Below are 27,129 nucleotides of genomic sequence, written 5' to 3'. Positions count from 1 at the left end.
TTGACACCTATTCAGGGGCACTTGATTCTCAGAAATCATTTGATGATTATCATCCCCGATGATAGCTCAATAATATGTGTTTCAGTGCTTTTAAAGCCTTCCTAAAGTTGGGACAAGTTTAGGAAATATAAGAATAAATCTTTGTTAGAAATGCTCAATGCATCACAGAGTCTCACCTCCATTTGTCTTACTGTAGAGCTGAAACCTTTCTCATCACTCGGTTTAGTTTCAAACTGACATAGTGTAATTCTTTCTCCAGTTCCACAGCATATAAAAAGAGTCTAGAGGATTATTTAGGAGGAAGTAAAGAATGAGTCAGTAGCATACTTTCATGTGAGTGGGAACAAAGAATTTTAAGCTCTTAAAACTGCCTAGTATGGCCAGTGGTGAATCTAATATTCTAAAACTGTGGAGAACAGTATTTGCTTTGGTAACAGGTGCATATGATAGTTTCAATTGTTTAGAGCCATATGAATAAAAGAAATTGTTCTCCTTAGAGTCTTGCACTTTCTGTTTAATGTTAAAGTTGGGTAAAAAGTTTAAAAATGTGGCATCTCAACAGAATAAGGTGGTGGGTTCAGGAGAGTAATGTGCGTAACCCATGTCTCTAACCCCCATCTGATGATACCCTATAGTTCCCTGGTTAGAACACATACTTACTCTCGAAACTCTTGATGAGTGACAGGCTGGTAGTCATCTTGAATTTCTGCAGAATAATACTTTTTCTCAAGCCTCTCTTTCCATTTTTTCATCTGCTCTGCACTTTGAATCTCCTGTCAAGTTAGAGGAAAAGTCCAGGCTGCAATTTTTTTTTATCAATTTTTCTCTACTTAAGGTCTTTGGCACACAAGCATTACAGTGTTGAGAATCTTAAACTATTCTCTCCAGGGTTGTGGTTTTGAGACCAGTTGGCTTTTTGCTTTGCCTGTTTTTAGGTCTTTGCATCAGCAGAGTTACTTCAGAAGTTGGTGTAAGAACTGCATAGCAGAGTTAGGGTGCTGATTATTATTTTTATTATTGTGACTGTTGTAAATATGGACAGTGAATTCTTGTTTCACTGACTCTTTCCCTCTGCACTTCCAGCTGAGTAGTTTCCTGATTTTTTTCCTTTACTTGACCAAAGCTGAGATTTTTTTTTTTTCTGTATTGCCGTACTTGAAAGAAGGAAATGTACTTCAGAGTACATCTGTGGGTATTTGCTTCTCATGGAGACTCCTACTCTTACCTTACTCCAATTGCCTCTTCTTAATTACTGAATCAATCTGTATGTTCAATCTATATCAATTTATAAGCTCGTTCCAGAAAATTTTTATTGCTGCACCTTTCTCTGATCTTAAAGGATCCTGTGTTTTGTCCTTAATGGCACCCAAATACCTTTTTCCCAATTTCAGAAAAAACACCCTGTGCATTGTGGGAAATAGGGACAATCTTGGAGGAAGATGTGATTCAAAGACTTCTCAATTAATATGAAATTTCCCTGCTCCTGCAATGATGATAGGTAACAATGTGGATGTCTTTTAATAAGGGTTCTGAATTCCTTCCTTGGAAGAGATGGTGATGCTTAAGTTTATATGCTGTTTACCTGATGAATGTGTGCTGATCTGGTCTGAGAAAGTATTATAGCAGCGTCTATCTTCAACATATCTGAAGTAGGAAAAGATGACTTTCAATCCTGAATAGAAGGATTCTATTTATGAGAGTTTCTTTGAAGGACCTCCTTGCCATTTGCAGTCAAGTATTTATCAGGGCACAGTCAGAGAAAGAAACCACATTAGATAATTTAGGAAGGGGATTTGCTATAGAGAATTCTGAGATATTAGAGGACTGTAAGGAAAGGTTACTGGAAATCTGATGGGGATTGAATTGAATCTGTAGATTGCTTTGGATTGTATGGATATTTTAATAATGAATAATAATGAGATGTAGTGAATTCTGATAGTCTGAATGTGATATGTCTTCACTTTCAATGATAGTTTTTAATTCCTTCTGTTTCTTGATGATTTCCCCCATTATAATCTCTGTGTTTATTCTATTTACTGGGTTGTAGTTTCTTTTTACTGATAGAAGTAGCCTTTTTATTTATACTACTATTTTGTTTCTAATTCATTCTGCTTTTCTTTGGTCTTATTTCTGTTTTTTACTTATTCTAATTTTTTTTTGAGTCACATGCTAAAATTCTTTCCAGTCTTTGATTTTTATTGATAAATTTGAGGTTATTAATTTTCCTCTGAGTTTTCTTTGATTTTATCTTTAGATTCTGCTATAGTGTTTTTATTTTTTTTTAGGAATTCTGCAATGTTATATTTTCTCTTTGATTTAAGAATTGTTCAAAAGACCATTTAAAATTTCTTATTAAAGGATTTTCATTTTCTATTTTGGTTAATATATTTTTGTGTTGTTTTCAGAGAATTTTTCACACATTATCTACAGTTTTGAATTTGAGATTTTCTTTGTGGCCTAATATATATCCAGTTTTCATGAATGGGTTTTTGAAAAGCAGCTGTATCTTTTGAGAGTATGCCTAACTCTAAGATCGCCTAATTCGATATATTGTTTTGGTCTTCTTTACCCTTTAATTTTCCTTAATCTGTTCTCTGATTTTAGTATTGTTCTTATTTCTCATTTTATAAATCTAATAGTTTTATCTTTGTGGAAGTTGATGCCATATTATTTGGTGCATAGTAATCAGCTATTAAAGTTGATCTTATCTTTATAAAGCTCCCTTCATGTCAAGTTTTTGTCTAGAATTGTACTTTAACTTAGATGTGCCCCCTGGTAGCTTTTGCTGGCATATTAATAACTGTGCTCATGCTTTCATATTTAACTTTTTTGAATCACTTTGTTTTAGGTATATATTTTAGTATATAGTGTAGAATTAGACATTGCTATGTGATTCAATTGGAAAATATGTGCTTTTTAAATAAATTAGGATTATTTGCCTTTACTGAATATCACAACTATCTGGCTAGAGTTATAGCATAATATTTATGGTACATTTTTCAAGTTTTTTACTGTGTGGTATATTTTCAGTTCTTATTTTTTTGGTACTTCTGCCCCTTAGCATGTTGTATGTGTTTTTGTTTTAGTGGTTTGTCTTTATTCAGCTATCTCTATATGCCCGGAATCTGCCCTCTCTTGCTTTGGTTCCCTCAACCAGGACCCAAACCACTTAAGGGAAAAATGCTGCCAATGAAACACTGTCAAACACAAGGCGAGGCTTGATTTCAGAGATGCTAAAATGTGGGAAAAATGGGTTATAACTCAGTAAAACAATATCTTATTATGTGTTAATGCATGATGACTTTTCCAACAACCGAATATTAAATATGTGAAAGCTGCTTTTTGGTTATTAATTCTAAATAATGTTCTTTAACTTTTACCTATTATATGTGAACCAGTCACTGAAGCTTTTATGTTGTATCACTCTCTGTTTTTCCACAATTTCTCCAACCATCCCTTGGTTTGCTGAAGCTTATCCTCTTGTAGAATCCTCAGGAATACAGTAGTACTCAAAACTGTTTGAACCTTTATTCTTAAAAAATTCATGGTTTACATTTTTCTCTCCTGAAATATACTATATGTATTCTTCTATTGACTTACAGTGTTGGATGTTGTCCTATTAGCCTGATTGTCTTTTCCTTTTACTTAAACCCAAATTTTACTTGTTTACACAAGTAAACAAGTTGTCACAAGTCTTGTGTTATTCTAGGTAGTTTTTTTCCAGGTACACAGTATATCTTTAAATATATATTGTTTGGCCTCTCTGGTGGTGCAGGCAGTTCAGCACAGTGCTGTGAAGCTGTCCACAGCCTCTGCAGTGCTGGTTCGATCCCTGCTGGCCTCGGAGATGTCCGCTGCTCCCCTCAGCAGTGTATTTCAGTCATTCTGCCTGTTCTGTTCCCGGCTTTGTCTCTGGTGAATCCTCTCACCCTCCTGCACATCTGGTCTATACCCCGGTTCTTGTATAAATAGAATAAACTTAAAAAAATAAATGTTTTTTAATTCAGAAATGGCTTATAGAATCATATATATTTAAATAATATCAAACTCAGGGGAAAGTTACAAAAATAATACACATTTATTCTCTAAAAGTATTTGAATTTGTCAACATGAATGCCCCTTTGTCCCTGAATTCTTTTTTTTTTTTTTAATTGGGGTGTAGGCCAGAGGTGCCAGGGGTGAGGTACGGTGGTGAGAGGACTCACCAAAGACAGAGTGGGGAGCAGAACAGGTAGATTTGCTGAAATACACTACTGCAGTGAGCAGAGGACCAGACAGCAGAGGTCTTCTGCACCATGTGTTTTAGCTCCCTGGTTGGGGATTGAACTCAGCCCTAGCAGTGATAGTGCTGAGACTTAACCCCTAGGCCACCAAGGAGGGCCCTGTCCCTGAATTCTTTAGTGTATATTTTCTGCATACAAAGATGTTTTCCTTTATGTTTATCATACAACAATCAGAATCAGAAATTTTATGTCAATATATTATTATATCAAATTCTAAGTTCCTTATTCAAATAATACCAGTTTTTTCAGTGATGCCCTTTACTATAAAAGGACCCAGTCCAGGATTGTACATTATATTTACTTGTCATTTAATTTCATTCTGTCTGGCATAGTTCTTAGCATTATCTTGACTTTCATAGCTTTGACAGTTTTGAAGAATGCAGGCCAGTTACTTTGCAGACTATCTCAGTTTTGTGTGACGTTTCATTATGTTATGAATCTTTGGCAGCAATGTTACAAAGGATGAGGAACAACCAGAAGGGGTAGAACATTGTTCTGTTGGTTTTTTTTTCTGGTGCAGCGGGTTGAGGGCCCTGCTGTGAAGCTGTCTGCAGCCTCTGCAGCGTGGGTTTGCTTCCCGTTTGATTTCCCAGGGAGAAACCCACATGGTGCAGCAGACCTCTCCTGCCTCGCCCTCAGCAGTGTCTTCGGTCTGTCTGCCTGTTCTACTCCCCGATCTATCTCTGGTGAATTCTGTCACCCTCTCACGCCTCTGATTGTACCCCAGTTCTTGTATAAATAAATAAATCTTTAAAAAAAACAACATAAATTTTTTAAAAATTATGTAGGGGTTTGCTTTATAATTTTTTTTTAAGATTTATTTATTTATACAAGCACTGGGTACAGTCAGAAGTGCAGGAGGGTGAGAGAATTCACCAGAGCCAGAGCGGGGAACAGAACAGGCAGACTGACGAAATACACTGCTGAGGGGAGCAGTGGGCGAGACAGGAAAGGTCTGTCGTGCCATGTGGGACCCTTGCTGGCGGCTGGGAATTGAGCCAGTGCTGCAGAGGCTGTGAGCAGCTTCGCAGCCCAGCCAGCGCTCAACAGCTGCGCCACCAGGGGAGGCCCTTTACAATCATTTTTAAATAAATCATTTGTTAAATATAAGATACAGATTTTGAAATATAAAAATTAAAGTGATTTATCACGGTAATGATTATAAAAGATAAATTATATAATTATCTGAATAGCATATACTCACTGAACCATATGTGATAATCCTCAGTGAGTGTACCTGTAAGACTAATTTATCTGCTGAGAGCAATAACATGAGATGGAGCATATAAAATCCAAATGGTTTGTCCTAAACAGGAAAGGATCTAGATCTTGGGAGAAATATTTGGAGGTGTCAATTGCTGCTCTCAGAAATGCAAATCGAATCTTACAATTTTTTTTTAAAGCACATTTTAACTAAAATTATTCTTTATGAGAAAATTAAAATTTTACCTTTTCATCAAAGCCTTCTCTTCTGGCTTTTTCAGCCAAATCCCCCGTTTTCATACTGAAAGTATAAAATAAAAATCAGAAACATATGACAGTAATAGGAAACTGCGTAAAATACAACCAGATGTACAGTAAGGATCTGGAGTGCATTTTTGTTCTTTCTCATAATCTAATTATTTGGGAAAATGTCATTAATAAGTTCTCCCAAGTATCACATTTCTAGCTGGGAAAAAAATTCATGTTACCTTTTGTCTTCATCCTTTTTGGGTTTCTTTAGTCTGAGTTTTTCGAGAACATTGTTGTAACTCTGGACATAATGAAAGACAGTTTAGAAGTTAATCAAAAATATATCCCATTGTGTTAATTTTTGATCAAGATAATGGAAATATGATATGCTTATCTCTATGGACTACTAAAGAAATCTGGAGGCACGTGTTAATGATTATCCTTCTTTCACTTTGTCATCACTCAAGGTTTCTGATCTGCTGGTGAAAAAGAAAAGGGCACTCTTGGAGGCATCACATTTGACCTTGAAAAAAATCTTTTGAAAGCATTAACATTTGTTGCATTAAGGATGTTAACAATTTAACACATCCAATGAAATGAAGAGACAAATGATAAGGAAAACACAAAGCAATTAGGGGACATCTTAATAGTTTTCTTTTATAGGTAAGTTCTTGGACAGAGTAAACCCTACTAAAGCCCACAGCTATTAGGACCTTTCTTATGTGAAGTGCTGTGGTGAGAGCCGTGAGGTTACAGAGGTGGCAGATGGCACGGCATGACACTGCTATTAGTAAAAGTGAGGTAGATGTCCAGAGGTCAAGGAAGAGTCCACTCTGTCAGGAAGAATAGAATGTCAAGGGAGGGAATGGGAGGGGAAAAAAGACTGAAAAATTTTAGTAGAGAAGTCATACAATCAGCTGGACTGGCATGTAGAAGAGGCTACGGAAGTCTGGGTGAAAGGTACTCAAGGCCCTAATGTAGTGGTAGTAGAATTCAAAGTGTGCTTGACTTCCACAATTGTGAGCAATTGAACCGTAAACATGCATTGGCAACAGAACAAGGAAATTTAAAAAATCCAAGGTTTTGTGTCAGGTAACTGAGAAAAAGAGTGTTGCCCTTAAGAGAAACAGGAAAAGTGGAAGACACGGAGTTCTGAGTTTAGATTGTTTGGAGAAATGTACCAGCATCTAATTTGAGAGAGTTTTACTGTAATACCAGCAGTGCTTTGCATTTAGTGAATAGCTCAGTTACTATTAGATACATTGAACTCTGAAATAATTTTGGACATATTTTTAATCCCAAAGAGCAAATGTCACTTCAGCCCAGTGACAAAACACAGGACCAGAAAACCACTACCATGTGGGGTTTAAATGTTACTTAAACTACAAGAGTATAAGCTGAGAAAATTTAATTAGGGGAAAAAATTGACATACCTTTTTAATCATTTTACCAAGTTCAAAATCTGGCCTTCTGCCTAATGAATAATCAGCTTTCACTTCAGAATAGGTATTATTAATTATAGCCAAGAACATGTTCTGAGGAGAAATATTCAAACAACAGCTTTAATAAAATTTTAGTTAAGTATTAGTGACAAATGCTTGGATTTTAAAAATTAGGTTAAAAATTTAACATCAATATAAAGATTGTTCTGTAGCCTACAATATAGAATGGGGATGTATAGTGTGTGGATATGAAAATACATTTATGGTAAATGAGAAAAGCAGAATGGAAAATACTGCACATGAACTGGCTCCTTATAGTCATTGTAAATATTTCACATCAGAAAAAAAGTAATGTGATTACATGTTTAGAAAGGTGGTTTTAAAAAAAATCCATAGAAGTTAAGTGCACACTCTCACTGAGATGCCAATGACTGCTAACATCCAGAAAACAAAATTGTGGAGAGACAGTACTCTCATTACCCCTGATCCCCCAGCCCACCTCTCCACCTTCACTGTGGCTCAACTCTGTCATCCTGAGGATGCTGCCCCCTCTAGGGGATAACTGCTACATGTGACCCAAAAATTTTTTTCTAGAGGAGTAGCAGTACCTTGAAGACAAGGTTCTGGAGGCCAAGAAGCTTTGTCCTGAGCATATGTGAGAGACCCACCCCGTGAGCTTTCAGCTGTAACAGCCAAAAACCATATGGGCAGAATATTAATGGCCAAATTCATACCTAAGGTATGGGATGTCTAAGGATGGAGAGACCTGGGCATTCAAGTTCTATATGTAAAAGAGTCAGCACATCTCCAACACAGTTAACACCCAGATGGTAACTAGCGAGGTCATAATCGCCACTGGGCAACATGAAAACATGTAGACACTGGACTAGGGAACCTGATTACTAGGGACTCACATCATTCTTAATAATGTAAAGTGTTCTGACAGCTAAGCTGTGATACCATAATTTCTTCTAAGTAATTTTATTTTTCTAAAAGATTAAGAAAAAAAAAAAGAGCAAGTGTTTATTCTTACCAGCAGGACAAAGAACACAAAAAAGATGAAAGTGACGAAGTAAATGGGTCCCAAGACACGACTGACTTGCTGAATACCAGCAAAATTAAAATCTCCAAGAACAATTCGAAATTGTGCAAATCTTTAATGGAAAGAAAGAAAAATATCAGAGAATATTCTAATCCTTCACACATTATGTGACAATTGATGGGGGTTACTAATGTATTTGGGAGCATGGTCCTGAAGTTTATTTCATTCTCTCAATTACTATAAAAACTTGGTTTTGTTGTAAAGTGGCATTTCATAAACCTTTATTTTAAAAATGAAAAATTAAAATGCTTTGAATGAGTTTATAGTGGTTGTGGAGGTAGAATTAATATTTCTTAACTTGAACTCTTTTCTTACCATTAATTTGCAGTGGCATTGCCAGACATACCATGGACATATTGTAAGTTATGTGTACCAATTCTTTATTATAAAGGGAAATCTGGCAAGGAATTTTTAATATTTTATAGATAGTTTGCATGATTGGTTGGTCAGTCAAAAAGAACACTTCTTTTTTCCTTGTTGATTTTGCCAATCACATGAAGGCACATAGGGCTGTCTACAATGAAGGAAGAAAATGTATTCAAAGAAATAGGCTACTTGGAGTCCTAGGTCTCAGAGTTAACTGGAATTTCACCAATAACCAAGACCTGACTAAGTCATACCTTAAAATATTTATCCAGTTCTTAATATAAGTTTGTAATGCTCCAACCAAAAGATATGCTGAATGGGAACAATACTCAAGTTTCAACAAATCAAGTATCTTTTTTTCTCTCTGGCATAGAACAGTAAAAGGCTCTGTTGTTTCTAATTTGATCTTTCAACTTCATTTGTCATATATAAGAAATGGTAAGTTAAAGGCTCCCTTCTCTTCAGAAATTAGCTCATTAACTAAAGCTGCCATTTTGTCCTTTTCTGTCAGGAAAGTGAAAATAATACTAAAAATTTAAACAAATGATTTACTGATAAAATCACATAGGAACTGGAAACTTCAAATACAGTGATATTGTCATTTCTCTCTTTTTAAAGATTTATTTATTTATACAAGCACTGGGTCCAGTCAGAAGTGCAGGAAGTTGACAGAAATCACCAGAGCCAGAGGGGAGAGCAGAGCAGGCAGACTGATGAAATACACTGCTGAGGGGAGCAGCGGGCACAGCAGAGGTCTGTTGCACCATGTGGGACCTTCGCCGGCGGCGGGGGATCAAACCGGCGCTGCAGAGGCTTTGGACAGCTTCGCAACCCAGCGCTCAACCGCTCAACCGCTGCGCCACCAGGGAGGCCCTGTCATTTTTATCTTAATTGGAGTTTAATTTATCCCCTTTTTTTCAATCTAAAAGCATTGCACAAGAATGAAAAATAATGTAAAAAAAGTATAAAATTAAAAAATATATATTAAAAATGCTGATGCTTAAAATTCAAGCATCATTTTTATGTAACTAATATTATAAGAACCTTTCCAATAAAGTCAAAGGGACAGACTTCAAATTAAAAAAAATAAAAGGAACCTATGATCCTTTAGTATATAGTGCTACATTGGAAAAAACTATTGTAACATTTTGATACCACTGCTAATTTCCTAAAGTTTTCTCTTAGTGAATTAAAATAGCTAATAAGATTTTTTCCATAATAATGTACTATTTGTGTTAATAAGACTTTCTAGTTTCTCACTTGGAAGTGTAATTGGGTAATCACTGTTCCTAAGACATCTCCAAATATTGCCTCTATTTCACTCTCTTCTTCTGTAACTCCTAAACTCTCTTCTCAGTCTATCCTTCATGTCTCATACCATCTCCTAATATTTTGTGTGTATCACATTTTAAAATAATTTTTGACCTATTTTCACTTTATTCTTTTTTTATTATAAATTTTATTTTTATATTCCCCATACAATTGTGACCCCCTTATTTTGACCAAATTACTCCCCTCCCCGCACCTCACCCCCCCATAGAGTGTCTCTAGTTCATAGTTGTTTGTTGATTTTGATTTTCACTTTCACATAGTTATTCTTTTTCCTGGTCCCTTATTTAAGTTTTCTAGATTCCTGCTATGAGTGAGACCATCTGCTACTTTTATTTGCCGTCAAACCTGTTGACCAGATTTTAATGACAACTACTATAGTTTTCAGCTCTAGAATTCTTTTTGATACTTTTTTCAAGTAAGTCACATTTTATACATCCTGTTCTCTGAAGATATCTTTAATTTTCTCTATGTCGTAAATGTTGCTTGATTAGTATCTGAAATCAGTGTTTCTATTATACCTGGTTCTTGCTTCTGCTTTTTTTCCCCCTTGTGTATCAGGTTATGTTCAAATAACCTTCAATTATATTTTAAAATTACTTGTAGAAGCAATTTAAGGATTTTACATTTAAGGATTTTAAATTTTAAAAATTACTTGAATTTAAGGATTAGATAACTTTGTCCAGAGAGGTTTTTTGTTCAATTCTGTGGTGCATGCAAGCATTCTAGCCTGAGACCACTTTAATCCAAATTCAAATTGAGATTCCTTGGGCTATCATGGCCAATAAAGCCAGACACAGGGCATTTAAGACCTTGTACTCCCAACATCTTGGGCAGTGCTCTGATTGCTGGAGCAATGTTTGGAATTTAAAGGACCAGTGCCCTTCCCTCCTTTATTTTTCTCTTTTTCCCATTTTGGGAGCCAGATATTAAAGACTAGGACATTCAGGGCCTCCCCGGTGGCGCAGTGGTTGAGCGCTGGGTTGCGACGCTGCCCGCGGCCTCTGCAGTGCCAGTTCGATCCCCAGCTGCTCCCCGGCCACCGGAGGAGGGTCCCACATGGCGCGCAGACCTCTCCTGCCGCCCGCTGCTCCCCTCAGCAGTGTACTTCGGTCCTTCTGCCTGCTCTGCTCCCCGCTCTTGCTCTGGTGAATTCTCTCACCCTCCCGCGCTTCTGACTGTACCCAGTGCATGTATAAACAAAACAAACAAAACAAACAAATAAAAAAAAAAAAAACATGCCTCTATTAAAAAAAAAAATAATAAAGACTAGGACATTCAAATGCAGCTGCCTATACAGAGGAAATCAGAAGGTCACTATGCCCAAGGAAAGCCATGGGTTGAGGAAAGACCTGAGAAGTGCACACTTCAGCCTGGCCCCTAGCACAGAGACATCTGACAACACTAAAATACAAAACCAAAAAACAACAAACCCTTGAGAAGAGAGAGTCTGATTTCTAGAGTTACCAATATGATGTAAGAACAAAATGGAAATATCAAATAGAAATCCTATGAAGAGGGCCTCTCCTGGTGGCACAGCAGTTGAGCGCTGGGCTGCAAAGTTGCCTGCAGCCTCTGCAGCACTGGTTCGATCCCCGGCCACCAGGCAAGGGTCCCACATGGCGTGCTGACCTCTCCTGCCGCCCACTGCTCCCCTCAGCAGTGTACTTCAGTCCTTCTGCCTGTTCTGCTCCCTACTCTGGCTCTGGTGAATTCTCTCACCCTCCTGAGCTTCTGACTGTACCCAGTACTTGTATAAATAAATAAATCCTAAAAAAAAAAAAAAAAAAAATCCTATGAAGAAACCAAAAAGAAATTCTAGAACTGAAAAGTACAGCTGAAATGCAAAGTTCACTACAGGGATTCAAAGAAAGATTTGATTAGGCAGAATAAAAAAATAGCACACTTGAGACAGAACAATTGAAAATATTGTCTTCGGCTCAGAAAGAAGATTAAAGAAAAGTGAACAGAGCATCGTCAAGTGGACCAACAAATGCATAAACACATGAAAGGATGTTTAATTATCATTAATCACTGGGGTGATGCAAATTAAAACTACAAGATCATCTCATACCTGTTAGGATAACTATTTTAAAAAAAATCCAGGGCCTCCCCAGTGGCGCAGCGGTTGAGCACTGGGCTGTGAAGCTGCCTGCAGCCTCTGCAGCACTGGTTCGATCCCTGGCCACCGGGCAAGGGTGCCACATGGCGACACAGACCTCTCTTGTTGCGCCTGCTGCTCCCCTCAGCAGTGTATTTCGTCAGGCTGCCTGTTCTGTTCCCCGCTCTGGCTCTGGTGAATTCTCTCACCCTCCCATGCTTCTGACTGTACCCAGTGCTTGTATAAATAAATAAATAAATCTTTAAAAAAAAAATCCAAAAAAAAAGCAATTACTGGTGAGGTTGTGGAGAAGTTAGAACTTGTGTTTACTGTTAGTGGGAATGTGAAATGATAATGTTGCTATCAAAAGCAGTATGCCAGTTCCAAAAAAACCCTCAACACAGAATTATAGTATGACCCAGCAATTCCATCTCTGCATATATATCAGAAAAGAATTGAAAGCAGGGTCTTGAAAAAGATAGTAGCATCAGTAATAGCACTGTTCACCCTCCAAGTGTTCCCTAACAGATGACAGATATACAAAATGTGGTATATACATACAATGGAATATTCAGTCTTAAAGAGCAAGGACATTCTGACGTGAATCTCGAAGACATTATGTTAAATGAAATAAATCAGTCACGAAAAGATAAGTATGGTGCAACTGCATTAGGTACCTAGTAATCAAAACTGTAGACAGAAAGTAGAATGATTGTTGCGAGGGCTTGGGGAAAGGTAGAGAACGGTGAGTTATTTAATGGGTATAGAGTTTTAGTTTTGCAAGATGAAGAGAGTTCTGGAAAAGGGTGGTTGTACAGTGTGAATTTGTTAATATCGATGAACTATGTATAAGGATGGCAAAATTTAAATCTTGTATTGTTTAGCACAAAAAAAAAAGTTAAAAAAACACTTCAGGGTAAAAGTATCTTTGGGTATGGGTCTTGCTTCTCTGGGTTCCCCCTTCTGATTTTGGTCTACTTATTACTCATTTTTTTGTTAGTTCTTTAGAGTTTCTTGTATTTCATGCAACGTTTTAAATTGTCCTGAAGAGAAGGTTGATCTGAATAACCTATCACATAATTAGCAAAAGCAGAGGTCCTCTAACTAACCCATTCCAAAGTTCTCTACCTGTTTATTGTGTGACATACTTCCTTTCTTCCCAACTATTCAAGGTAAGACAAATTTCCCAGGTATGTTAGTTACTGCATTTATACTCGGTACCAATACTACTAAGTTTGTAAGTACCACTTGAGTTAAGATCCTAGCAAAGGACCAAGAAGTTGTTGGGTCTACAAACAGAATTCATTTCGGATAAGTTAATTAGACTTCTTAACTTACAGGTTGTTTGAATTTGGAAAGGATCTTTGGGAGTGAACTAGTCCAGCCTCTTTGTTTACAGATAAAGAAAATAAGGACTAAAAAGGTTAAATAGCTAGTGACCAATTTCTGTTAGGTAAAATTTTTACTTCCAGTAAGAAACAAAAAAAATTATTTTCCTAACTTGACCCAGTAAAAGTTAAAAATGGGCTTCACTATCCATTTGGATCTTTTCATGCCAAACCATACTTTGAGTGTGAGAGCTATTTTGTTGTCAGTGAAAATATCAACCCAAGTTTAAATTTGTTAAAGCTGTGTTACCCTTTTCGTAGACCTGTTCATGATTTTTTTGTTGTTGTTACAAACCAGAAATTATCATTACGTTTATACTAAGAGCTTACATGGAATTTTGGAAAGTGGAAAAGTCATCAACCTGTGATCCAAAAGCAAGATATCCTAATTGAGCGTAAGCAAAGAATATGATAAAAAACATGATGGCAAATCCTATTATGTCTTTGAAACAGCGGGACAAGGTGGATGACAGCTGAGACATTGTCTTATTAAAGTTTATGAATTTGAATATCTGAAAAAGAACAAAGTGAATTGAAATAGGAAAATATCACAGATTATAGTTACTTAGAATAAGTTAATGTCAGAAGAAATCTACTGCAACATTATAAGGCCAAACTACTTTTTTTTTTAAGTACGACGTACTCTTTTCCTTTCTTTTTATTTAAGTTAGATTGCATTAGGACATTTTCAGGTGCATCATTAAAAATCAACATTAAGTTCACCACTGGAAGTCCAGTTCTGTCCTTCATGATTGTCCCCTTTGTCCCAAAGACCCCACTGCCCTGACGTCTTCCCTTATGCTAACCACTAATTAGTCTTATAGTTTGAAAAGTTTATTTAATTCCTCTGTTAGTTTTCTTATATACCACGAGAGAAGTCATATGGTGAGCTGAACTACTTTTACTTACCTTATAATTAAGAAAATTCTTCTGTTTTTCATGACTTTAAAGTTTAAGTTCCCATTATGCCATCTAATATAATGAAATAGTATATTTAATCAGTTGTATTGAATGTAATATAAATACCTTTATCCATGCAAAGAAGATGGTAACAGCAATTATATTGTTGTAATAAACTTGCCAGTATGCAAGAAAATAGAAATCTGAATATTTTTCAGAATTTTTTAATAACTGTCCAAGTAAGAGAAAAGTTTGTATATTACAGTATGCATTGAAGAAAATGGCCACAAAACACAACTAAATGGGAAAAGAAGAAGGGTTAAATTAGAGACTATTTCTACTCTAGACCTTCTGCAACCTATGCAGAAAAACATTAAAAAGTTAATCAAATATTTAAGAAAAAGGAAAGGAAAGATATGTGTTTTTACATAAATAAAAGTCTCAACTTACGTATGTTTAAGGTAACATAAGAGAAAAGTAATTATCACCTGACCATCTAATCTATCTGCCTGCTTGTTTCTTTGAGTCAGAACACACAAACATATGAAATGATTATAATTCTGAAGAGGCTGTAAGGGCTTCTGCTCCATATAACTACATGGTACCTAAAAGCTTAATCTTTCCCATCATGTAATACAAGAAAAGAATTTTACCATTCCCCCAAAACAAGCCCCCATAGAGACCTTTAACAACCTTTCAGAACAGGATTTCAGAATGAGGTCACCTTAAGTATCAGAGCTTTACATAGTCACAAAAACTTTCCTTTGATTTCTTTTGCCTGAAATACTCAGTTAAACATTTAATGCTATACCATACTTCAATATTACTGGATATACCAGAGGTGCAGATGGTGTACTTTCTGACTCAGAAACTTTTAATCTGGTTTTGGAAAACCAGGTTTATATGCTGGATTGGCTGTAACTAAGGGCTAGTGAGAGTGAAAGACTAGATTGTATAAACCAGAAATGTTTGTTCATTTTACCTAAGACCAACCTCTTACCACTTCCCTGCCTATAGCTCTGTCTTTATTTTTAGTATGTTCTAGTGACCAGAACTGGCAGTTTCAGGTGTTTCTTCCAGGAACTATTTCCCTAATCTGGGTCCTCTCAAACTACGATCAAGATTCTCAAGCCCCCTTCAGCATTCTGCCTAGGCTTGCCTTTTGACTATTTCAAAATTCAGTATGAGGAGGAAAGCAGATTTAGGCAACTGCACAGGACATCATAAAGCCTGTGGAGTCACCTATTCCTCTAGATTTATGCTGGTGCTCTCAAAAACCAAAAACTAAACAAAACCCCAAAACAGACCCTGTTGGAGGCACACCATTAGTATGTACCACCACAGTTCATTTTATGATTTGATACTTGTAGCTTTTAAAATAAATCCCAGATGAATAGCAAACTCTGCTATTGTACGCCTTCTTTGTGGTGAGTTCAGATGTGATTCCCGTCACCCATACATGGAAGTATACACTTACCACCAATAGCAGCAGTTCTAACCAGTTCCAAATACTTTTGAAATAGGCAGACTTAAAGTCTCTTATTTTTTTGATTTCTTGTGCCGTGAAGACAATAAGAAAAATACAAAATGTGATTTCACAGGAAGCAATGAAATAATCATAGAAGGTAACATATCTGAGAAGTTTCACAGAGTAAAACTGCCATGAAGTAAGGATTCCTCCAGTTGCCGGGAATTCTGCCACCAATCTGTAAAATTAAGTTTGTGAAAACTGCATTTCAGGCATGTTATTTCAGTATCTAACTCAATGTGAAATTTCTAATCAGTGATGATATGTACTTTAATGATAATCAGTTATTTTGTACAAAATATGTTTTTTGGGGGTCATGGATGCAATTAAAAATTTTCTAGAGGACTTACTTTTTAATGGTTCCATTTTTTTGGTATTCTGAATATTCACAGTGGTCAAAGACCCATGAAAACAAGAAAGTAAGATGTGTTTTTAGCCAGACACTCTATTTTGTGTCCAGATTGCTCATTCATCACTGTGAATACTAATTTGTCTACAGGAGAATGAAATGATGTTCGAGAAAATACTATACTGTTAATTACTGTTATTAGTCAAGTACCCCATACAAACATAATTTTTGATTATTCCAGAGGAAGGAAATATATTCTTTTCTTTTAGCTTATCAGAGATAGTTCTTACTTCTAAATGTCAAGATCACAAAGTAAATGTTTTTTGTTTGCTTTAGGTAATGGTTGTTGGGTACAATGATTTATTTATTCCAACACTAAGTATAAAAAGATTTTGAGTTGCTTACTGTATTACTAGTGTAATCAGGATACAGATAACTAAGATCAAGGATAATTAAGAATTGGTAGTGATTTAATGAACCAGTATCTCCACCACAGAACATTATGATGTAATTATTCCTAACTAAAGCTATTAGCAAATTTTATTGGTAGTGGAATAAGGTACTGCAAACAAAACCCAAACAACTAGTTAACAAATAGAACCCAGAACAATTTGTTTCAAGTTACACAAAATAAGTGCACAATGTTGGATAAAGGAGTGAAGTGAAATAACTCAGAAGTGTAGACTAACAAAAAAGGAAAATACAGCATTCAGTTAGTTTGCCAGATATACAAAAAGGAACATAATTGGAAAAACAATTTTCTTCCATACAAATACTGATTATACTGCCAGTTAATAGTTTCCAAATCTACTTAATTTTTAAAAAATATTTTAAGAGGTAACAGAATAAACAAACTAGAGACAGGAAATTTAGACTTAGTCTAGTACTACAAGGAGTCCTTCATATGACTTTAAGCCAGTTACCCCAATGTTTATACTCTTATATAGGACGTAGAAATGATTTGGATTCTTCACTTTATCTTGAACAAGACTGTTGGGAAGGGTGATTAATATTGGTGAAATCTCTGATTCGGGCCTCCCCAGTGGTGCAGCAGGTTGAGCACAGCACTGTGAGGCTTTCCGCAGCCTCTGCAGTGCAGGTTCAATTCCCGGCCGGCTAGGGAGATACCCACATGGTACAACAGACCTCTCCTGTCTCGCCCGCTGCTCCCCTGAGCAGTGCTTTCGGTCCATCTGCCTGTTCTGCTCTCTGCTCTGACTCTGGTGAATTCTCTCACCCTCCCTGGCCTGTACCCCAGTTCTCGTATAAATAAATAAATCTTAAAAAAAAAAAGTTCTGATTCCCTGAAAGAACTATAAAAAGTATAATGTCCATTGGCTGCTTAAGTTCATTAATTTTACTCATCTTTATAAATTTTAAAGGCCATGGTTGTGTTTCACTGTCACACAGACAATATTCCCTCCCTAATCAGAGTAAACACCAATTCCATATTCCATTCAGAATGAACATGTAAGTTTCATAGAGAAAAGTAGGTCACTGAGATTTGAGTGAATGTAACTGTTTGCCTATCTAATTGTCATTATCCCATTTCTTCTAACAGAACCCTGATTGTATTAGGCATCCATCTACTATCAGATCCCTTGGAGGAAGCTGACTCAATCCCCAGGTAGATCCAATGTGCCTCTGGCAGAGTTTCATTCTGGAACATAGGCCTAAATCATTTTGTATGGTCCTGATTAGGCAGATAACCTGAGGTATCAGACTAATGTAATGAACTTTTTTCTCTGGTTTGTTTTTCTCTTAATCTTTTTCATCCTAATGAGATGGTGCCTCTTCCTTCCTCTTGGGTGCAAGTTGACCTAGTCATGCAGTGGTGGAGGAGCAAGACAGCAGGTTTTAATGTATAAACTCATTTCTGCTTGCATCATATCCACTAACACTCCATTAATCAAAGCAAGTCACAGGTTGAGCATCAAGGGCTGTGGAGATGCACCCTCCCTGGACGACAGGGGACTGGGAGGCCGCATGGCAAAGATGTGAAGAACTGGGATCATACTTGCATATCACCATAGGCTCTCATCATTTCTAGGAAATTTGAACTGTTCCTTCTTGAAACAAAAATGAATAACTTAATAAAGAAGCTCATTCTGAAAGGATATCAGCAGATTCAAATGATCTAATTTAGAGGAAGAAATCAAGAGTAAATGTTAGCTCTGTGCAATTCAAGAATGACAATATCCTAAGTAATTTAAAACTAATATATGTATGTAATTCTCTATATTCTTGAATGTATTCTGAAATAATGAAACAATGAATATGTTATTATTTTATCTACTTTTTCATTATTGGCTGAACTATATAATATTAATTTTGAAGCTTATGATTTTTACTCAGTACAAATATGCACACAAAATAGAAACCCTATTGAGGGTCCTAGATGCTTTTTAAATTGAATAAACTAATAAAAAGATTTTGAATACCATCTTACACCAGTGAGAATGGTACATATTAAAAAAACTAGCAACAACAAATGTTGGCGAGGTTGTAGAGAAAAAGGGACTCTCCTGCATTGCTGGTGGGAGTACAAACTGGCCCAACCACTATGGAGAGCTGTGTGGAGATTTCTTGACCTACTAAACATAGAGCTTCCATATGATCCAGCAATTCCACTCCCAGATATTTACCCAAATGACACAGAAACATTAATTCCAAAGGGCACCTGCATCCCTATGTTTATAGAAGCACTATTTACAATAGCTTAGCTATGGAAACAACCTAAATGCCCAAAAATAGATGACTGGATCAAGAAGATGTGGTACATATACACAATGGAATATTACTCAGCAATCAAAAAAGATAAACACATGCAGTTTTCAGCAACATGGATGGAGCTAGAAGGGATCATGCTCAGCGAAATAACTCAGAAAGAAAAAGAAAAATACCGGATGGTCACACATAGCAGGAATTTAGAAAACCTAAATAAGGGACCAGGAAAAAGACTAATTAATACAAAGTAAAACTCAAAATCAACAAGCAACTATAAACCAGAGACACATTACAGGGATTACAGGGGGCGGCGGGGGGAGGGAAGGGGAGAGGAAAGACTAGGGTCAAAATAAGGGGGGGGTGCAATTGTATGGGGAATATAACCAAAATGATAATGCATACATTGTGCAAAAATGAAAAATGTAAGAATTATATAAAATAAAATATTAATTAAAAAAAGATTTTGAGTCACTCACCTAATAATACAAAACAGATTTACGTTAGCATTGTATAAAGAAAAATCAATAAAAACAACTCTAGTTCCTCTTGTGATCCAGCTGTTCAGTCGAAGATTAATGAACTTGTTTTTGGTTTCAGATTTTGATCTTGATAAAGTGAAAATATATCCCCCATTTTTGTAAACACCAACAAATCCCCAATGCCTAGGGGAGCTGACAGCAGGAGAAGAATACTTCCATCTGTTAGGTACAAAAAGAATAAAGGAGAAATGAGAAAACCTAACTGAGAAATAGTCTAAGAATACTACAGCTTAAAAGCAGTAATTTAAAAAGTAGTACTAAGTTCATAAGCATTTAGTAATTTTGAAGCAAGATGATGAGCTAAGGGTTAAATTCAAAGGATAAAGATTTGATATTCTGTCCTTTTGAAGTGTTTATTTGGGGCCACACACAGGACTAAATGCTATGAATAAAAACAATTTTACTCCATCTGTTGCCTTGGGGGTACTTAAAATCTAGCAAATGACTAATTTTTTTTAATTATGTTGTCTTATGAGGTCTTCAGTCTTTGAGTAGTACATGGCTATGAAAGGTCTTGATTCACAAATATCTGTCTCAGTATGGAGATAAAAGGTGCTTTATAGTCTGGTTTCTAAAGGTCACCTACCATTTATAAATTGAATAGCCCATTTAATAGACTTTGTTATAATAGCTATATTACTATATAGGAATCTTATTTCAATGAAAACAAAAAAAATCAAAGAAAATGTTCATAACTAAATCTTGCTTCCATTCTTTCTACTTTTGATTATGAGATAAATAAAAAGACCTTGACCATTTCAGTTTCTGTTCAGTTCCCCCAGATTTGAATAATTACTAAGAAAAAATACTTATATTTAATGAAATATCTGTAGTTATATTTTTGAGTGTTTTCCACTTAACAGATAATTTTTTAAAAAATTTATTTATTTTAAAATGAAACAAGAAAATTTATTATACCAACCCTCTCCTAGATTCCATTTTTTTAAATGTTACATTTTAAATGGACAAATGAGGACAAATTGATTTACTTTGTTAGGAAAGGACGGGTATTACAATCACAAATTCATAGTATTAATTTTTGTATTTAAGTTATTTGTAGTTGTTATATGAATTTGGAATGTTAGAATAACAGACCAGTCTTGACATTCCAATTTAAAATGTGTAATTAAATAATTGGTTTATTTTATCATTTTTTGTTGAAAGGGAAATAATGAATAGTACTGCAATATTTTAAGATGAGTCACCATAATTATTAGATTTATAGGAACTATACACTTTGTTGTCCTCAAGAATACCCAAAATTGCATACAAAGCAAAAACAGGTCAACAAAACCACAAAGTAATGATTAGTGGGGTATAGGGAAGGAGTTCAAGAAAGGAAATGTTAATTGTCATTAGTATTTATAATATGAACATTGACTAATGATTAACAAAAAAATTATGGTATGATTATATTGAGAGGGTAAGGGAACAGAAAGTGTGTATAGAGGGAGTGGTATAAGAGGGATACATGACACTTTCCATGAGAGAGACAAGAGATATATGAAACTGTAAAATCCAGTAATAGCAATATAAATATTATTTAGAAAGTCAAGAAGTATGCACCAGGAGAAAGAATCAAAATTGCTAAAAGTGGCTGCTTCTGCAGAGTGGGAATGTAAGCAGGAAAAGGTGGATCCTTGTATTCACTTTACTGTGATAGTTTGTAAAAGGTTTATGCTCTGCCCCTAACGATTTTCATAGGACCCTAAAAGAAATGGTAACAGCAGTTTCCATGATAAGGGGGCTTATTCTCGATATAAAATGTAGACATGTGTCTATACCAGAATTAGCCTCAGGCAGTTTGGGGAACAATGATCACAGTATCTTTTTGAGGCATCATTAGAGTCAGTACCTGTAGGGCATAACTGCCCCTGTTGAGTATTGGCAACAACAGAAGATAAACCTGAAGTCAGGCAAGTCTAGAGAAAGGAGGAAAGCAGCAGAGCACACCTAAGACATTTCCTGGAGATCCCAAGAAGCATTTGGCATGGGCTTTAGGGAGTCTGGCCGGACTAGAAACGCAAATTAACAGAATATTGTAAAACCAAAAATGGACACTTTGACCTGTGTCTATGTCTTAGCATTTCATATACAGTGAAAAAAAAAAATTACATTCTTTGTTAAACAAAAAGAACAAGTTTCACTCTTCCATTTCTAAGTACTGCTAGTGTTTTGAGTCTTCAATTGATGCTATTAATGAAAGTCTCCATACCTGCCTAATTCCTGTTGGTATTATTTGGAAAATACACACATTTTCACTTGTAGAAGATACAATGGCAAGGTGCTAGAAAGTTAAATGTAATGTTGTACTACTTACTCAGTATCTTTTTGAAGGCCAAAGTCAGCCAGGTCTTCATTTCCACTAGTGTATTTATCATAGCATTCATCCATCAAAGATTGAAAGGATGAATGAATCTTGCATGTGTCGTTGCGAACTTTTAATTGACGAACTCTAGGGAATCCTAAAAGTATGTTCTCATAGTAGATGCGACTGCTGTTCTTGAAATCATACACTTTCTGGCTAGTGTACCATGAGTCCCAGTACAGACCATCCAAAAGGGGTCCTTCCATAAACTTCAATTAGAAAGATAAGTGTTACGGGAAAAATGTTTTCATGTGAAATGTATAGAAGAATCCATAATGTTATCTCTAAGATTTTTGAGGGTAAGTATGAAAATTGTTGACCAAGCCACCACTTAATAACAATAGTAATGATAACAATGTTGATAATGAAGACAGTTAACATTTATTGAGCACTTACTATGCACTAGGCACTGCTCTAAGCACTTGACAAATATTAACTTATTTAATTTCATAACTCTTCTTCTCCCCTCTATGAGGGATATTGTACCACAATATATGAGTTATCAGAGCTAGTCATAGCCACAAATTATAACTTTGTGGCTATGTGCCCCTCTTCCCAGTTCTGGCAGTGGTGGCTGCTATCCCTGCTGCCCCTATCTGTTCCTAAGGGATCCCTGCCTTTCCCTGTGCCAGTGGCCATGCACATACTTTCAGACAGCACTACCCCCTTAACGCCGCCACCCCCCCCTCCCCCCCCCCCCCCCCCCCCGCCAAAAAGGCAAGGTGGATTCTATTTCTTAGATCAGGGAAAATTTCCTATCTTTCTTTTATATTCCACCTGGCACCTGGTCTAAACCAATGAGCTCTTACCATTAGTCCTCATCTTACTTATCCTCTCACTCTCAGAAAGCGATCTTGTATCCTTGAGAAGTTTCAAATTCCTGGCATGACATTCATGATTTTAATCTCTGTCCAATTCAATTTGGCATTTTCCACATTTATGTTTATATGCCTTTTTATGTCTATAATGCTAGATATAGCTCCATATATAGAATTACTTACATAGACAATACAGTATTATCTATTCTTCCTAGAATGCCCTTCTATTAATCATCCTTTGAAACACAACTGAATTGTCATCACCTCTGGAAAAACTTCCTTGTGTGCACCAATGATTGTAAAAATGGAATGTCTGAAACTGCTGTTCTCTTAATATATGCTCTTATATATAAAATGCTCTTATAATGTGAACATCTTGCTAAGGGTAATGAAAAAAAAAAAACAAGTCTGTTCCAATGCTAAAGGAATGACTTTGTAAAGTTAAGGGTAGTATAAATTAATTTTATATATGTACTTTATTATATATTGTAAATTACTGAAACACACTGTGCAGGATTGCACACCAAAAACTATATAGGATACACTTTAAAGATAATTTAAGGAATTAATAGTAGTTTTCACTATACATAATTATAGACTAATTTTGGATCCTAACATGTTACCTAAGAAGCAGGTCTTCTATTTTCCAAACTCAATGATACTTTAAAAGAAATGATACTCCTTTTTTAATAGCTACACAACCTCTATCACATTGAGAATGCGAGTTATCAATAAATACTTGGTGGTTGGCTGCTTCCAACAGTTTATTTTTATTCATTTTTACTCATTCCTTCAGCAAATATGTGTCAGGTGTTTACTATATGTGACCAGGGTTGGTGCAATATTTAAAGCTACTTCAGCCACAATTACATAATACCTTACCTTCCAAAAATCAGTTATGCTGCGAATAGCTCTAAAGCTGGTTCTTTCATCACCGGGCACAGAAGTATCCAAAAATAGAGATGACATAACTTTGTTTAAGTAATACATATGTGGGTTTACCATCCCAAAGGTCACTAGGAGAAGAATTTTTGTTTTAAAATTTACTTAAAAACTCAGTTGTCAATATTAAAAATGAACTTACAATTTGTTGCCAATTTTGTTTTGAAAAGCTCAACATCGTTTTGTCTAATGATTAAAAAAACTAAAATAGAAATATACAAAGCATGAAATCCCACTGCTAGATTTAGATTTGGCACATATTATTCATACTTTTCTATATAAACACACCTTTATAAAGAAAACAACCATTTTTACAAAAATAAGACATTATATTAGCATGCAAGTTGGCTTTTTCTCCATAGTAAGAGTAGGCAATAGAATGTGGTATATGAGTAGTTATGCTATGCACTTTGTATTCAAATAGGTAGGTCTGAGTCTGCCCAATTATAGGGATATTATTTCCTATAAGATAGGAAACTGAGAGGTTTTTTTAGTCTTACTGAACTATAATTCATATCCCATATAATTCACTCATTTACAATTAAATAGTTTTTAGTATATTCACATACATGTGATATGCAATCATCACCCTATATCTCCTCCCAACCCTGGACAATGACTAATCTACTTCTGTCTATAGATTAATCTGTCCTGACTATTTCAAATGAACTGAATCATATGTGATCTTTTGGTACTAGTTTCTTTCAGTTTTGCCTATTTTTTGAAAAATGTTCTAAATTGAAATAACATTGCATTATTCCTACTTCAGTTTTGTCATGAAAAATGAGATAACACCTTTGAAACATTTAAAACGTGTTTTGGCATATGGTAAGAATTAAAAAAAAAAATAATTAGTATTCTTCTTTACTTTCTCTTTCCAGGTAGAGTGGGTGGGTTTGAGAGCAGGGTATAGATTACATCTCCCTTTTTTCCCCCCAGAAGTTCTGTAATTTTAAAAAACCATTTAGCTTCAACAACATTCCATGGCACAAATAAGTCTATGTCATTCTTTAATACTGCATATTATTTCACCACATGTAAACAAATCTTAAATCCTCTGTCATTGGAGATTTAAACTATTTTGAATTCTTCCTAATTATGAAAAGGTTTTTTTTTTAAATCCCCAAATAATGGGATTATGAATATTCTTTCCCTATTTTTCCATTCCCCAAATAATATGTAATAAACATTTAAAAATCAGACTAAGATACCTTAACTTATAGTTGTAGTTGTCTAAGGTAATTTTACTTATAGTTGTCTTTTTAGTCAAAATCTGTCTGAAACTTACCCTGTACAATTGATAGAACACTAATTATTTGATACACAAACGCCAGCATGTAGGGTTGTACCACTATGACGTTAGTCTGGTGAACTTACATCTACTGCATGTTGGGTGCTCTAAAGACAAAATGCTCTTAATACTGCCCTTCACAGATTAAGTCAATGCTATGACCTACAGATAGGAAGAATGTAGGGTGAGAAGTTTTCCTGGACATCCTTAAAGATTTCCATTGATCCATAATACCTGTTACTCAACAATAGCCTATTTTACTATTAACAATAGACTTTGGGAAAGAACAACTTGGCTACCAAGACTAACTTCTTTGGCCTCATTTGCAGTTCAACCTATGACCTGAGTAAATGTGTCTACCTGGCTTGTAGAAGAAATCCAGTTAGAATTGCCAAGTCAAGGGAATATTACACTCAAGATAAAATTGCCAACTGAAAGGAATAATTAGCCTAATTATTATTGACTATGAAAACCTCTCATTACAGGGCCTCCCTGGTGGCCCACAAGTTCAGTCTCAGTGCTATCAGCACTACAGCCTGAGTTCAATTCCACCACTAGAGACCTCTCCCGCCTGCCCGCTGCTCCCCTCAGCATTGTATTTCGTCATTCTGCCTTTTTTAGCTCCCCACTCTGTCTCCGGTGAATCCTCTCATCCTCCCTCCCGAACACCCCAGTTCTTTCACGCAAAAACCCGCAAAATTCTCATAACATCTTTGACCTTAAGGTCCCTTAAGAATTTGAAGTGAATTTAAGATGTCAAAAAGATCCTATTTGAGACGTTTAGTAGTCTGAAATCAAAGGTATCATAAAGACTATGCGTTCTTTTTTATGTCTACATAACTTTTAAGTTCAGAATCTTCATCTACATGTGTACTTACATATACATAGGTCTATTAAAAAAATTAAGTAGAGTAACAACTCCTGAGGTGTGGTTCTAATCTCTAGTTCCTTTCTGTAACGCAGATTCGGAGTCCCTGTGAGATACAAAACAAATTTCCCCCAAAATTATTATGTAATTTACATTGTATATAAACAACAATGACGGAGAAAGCTACTTATAGCTGTTACACTATGTGAAGGCAAGTTCCAGTAGTTCCTGGTTATTTATTCTCACTTTTATGAGGAAGGAATAATTACTAACATTATCCCATGAGGGAAAATGGGCAATTATTTTAGATGCAACTAATGAACTAAGCAATCAGTGAACGAATGTGTAAACTGATGAATTTTACAACTCACCAGTTCAGTCTTAAAAGGTAAAAGCAAAAACACAAAACAACAGCCCTCATCTATCCCTAATTTTTATCTCCACCTAGCAAAACTACTTCTTGGGATGGCTGGCTTCAGCTGAGAGGGGAAAAAAAGCATTCACCCAGCGGTTCTGTCAAGGTCACGATTCCCTAAGGTCAAAAAAAAAAAGACTTCAGAAACGGCCACTGCACAGCCAATGACCCCACCCAGCTCGAGACCCAGGCAACGGCGGGCGCCATGTCTCCGTTGGGCTTCAGTGTTCTCGTCTTCACGTCTCTAGTTTTAGACTCAACGTGCTAGAGGCCATTTCTCGCTCATGAATAACTGGGGACAGAGTTCCTTCCAAAGAATGTGGACTTGCCAAACGGGCCCTGCCACACCCACCCCCGAGGAGCACCGCTCACCCCCTCTGTGCCACCGTGAGGCCTCAGCCATGGCCGACCCAATGCACTAAGCCGCTTGAGCGCCCTAACTCTGCGGCGCCTGCGCAATAGACACGCGGGCGCAGGGCTACGCACGCGCCTGCGCGACCCCCCCCTCCCCCCAGCTCCGCCAGCGGCGCGAGCGGCTCTACAATTTGCAAGTGCGCGTGCGCGCCGAGTACCTCCTGCCTGGTCTCGGGTGGATGCCTGCTGTGCGATTCTTCCTCTTGTGCAGCGCCGCCTTCTGAAGGGAACGTGGTTTTGGGCCCAAGGTTAGTCATAGAAATGGAGTAAATAATTAGAACGGGCTACTCCTCCTTGACACCTATACTATTCACTGGCTTGTTTAGTCAGCACACCCCACCTTCCTAAAAGGTAGGTGTTCTTTCCTCATTTTAGGGCTGAAAAAACTGAGGCGCTGAGAGGATAAGTAACTTACCAGGGCCCACGTGTTGTGGCGGCAACCTTTACAAAGCCCGAAAGCCTAAGTAAGGCCCTGGCTGCTGCTGCTACTCGTGGTACTGTTATAGG

The 27,129-nt window shown here is 36.3% G+C and overlaps 1 protein-coding gene across 1 annotated transcript; it reads right to left on the bottom strand.

Annotated features, from left to right (window-relative positions):
• Positions 1 to 187: 187 nt before the first annotated feature.
• On the bottom strand, positions 188 to 26,611 carry PKD2L2 (polycystin 2 like 2, transient receptor potential cation channel; the record flags this gene model as incomplete). The annotated part of the gene is made up of 14 exons (XM_084251659.1): positions 188 to 281; positions 661 to 773; positions 5,733 to 5,787; positions 5,975 to 6,036; positions 7,169 to 7,270; positions 8,211 to 8,331; positions 13,794 to 13,975; positions 14,490 to 14,660; positions 15,841 to 16,069; positions 19,444 to 19,665; positions 21,827 to 22,083; positions 23,575 to 23,708; positions 25,804 to 25,899; positions 26,581 to 26,611. 14 exons carry the CDS (start codon positions 26,609 to 26,611, stop codon positions 188 to 190), a joined length of 1,869 nt encoding a protein of 622 aa, XP_084107785.1.
• Between the last annotated feature and the right edge of the window lie 518 nt (positions 26,612 to 27,129).

Source organism: Talpa europaea, assembly GCF_964194135.1.
Source record: "Talpa europaea genome assembly, chromosome: 13".
Taxonomy (NCBI): domain Eukaryota; kingdom Metazoa; phylum Chordata; class Mammalia; order Eulipotyphla; family Talpidae; genus Talpa; species Talpa europaea.
The sequence above is the reverse complement of the archived record's forward strand: the minus strand, read 5'-3'. Positions and strand labels throughout refer to the sequence as shown.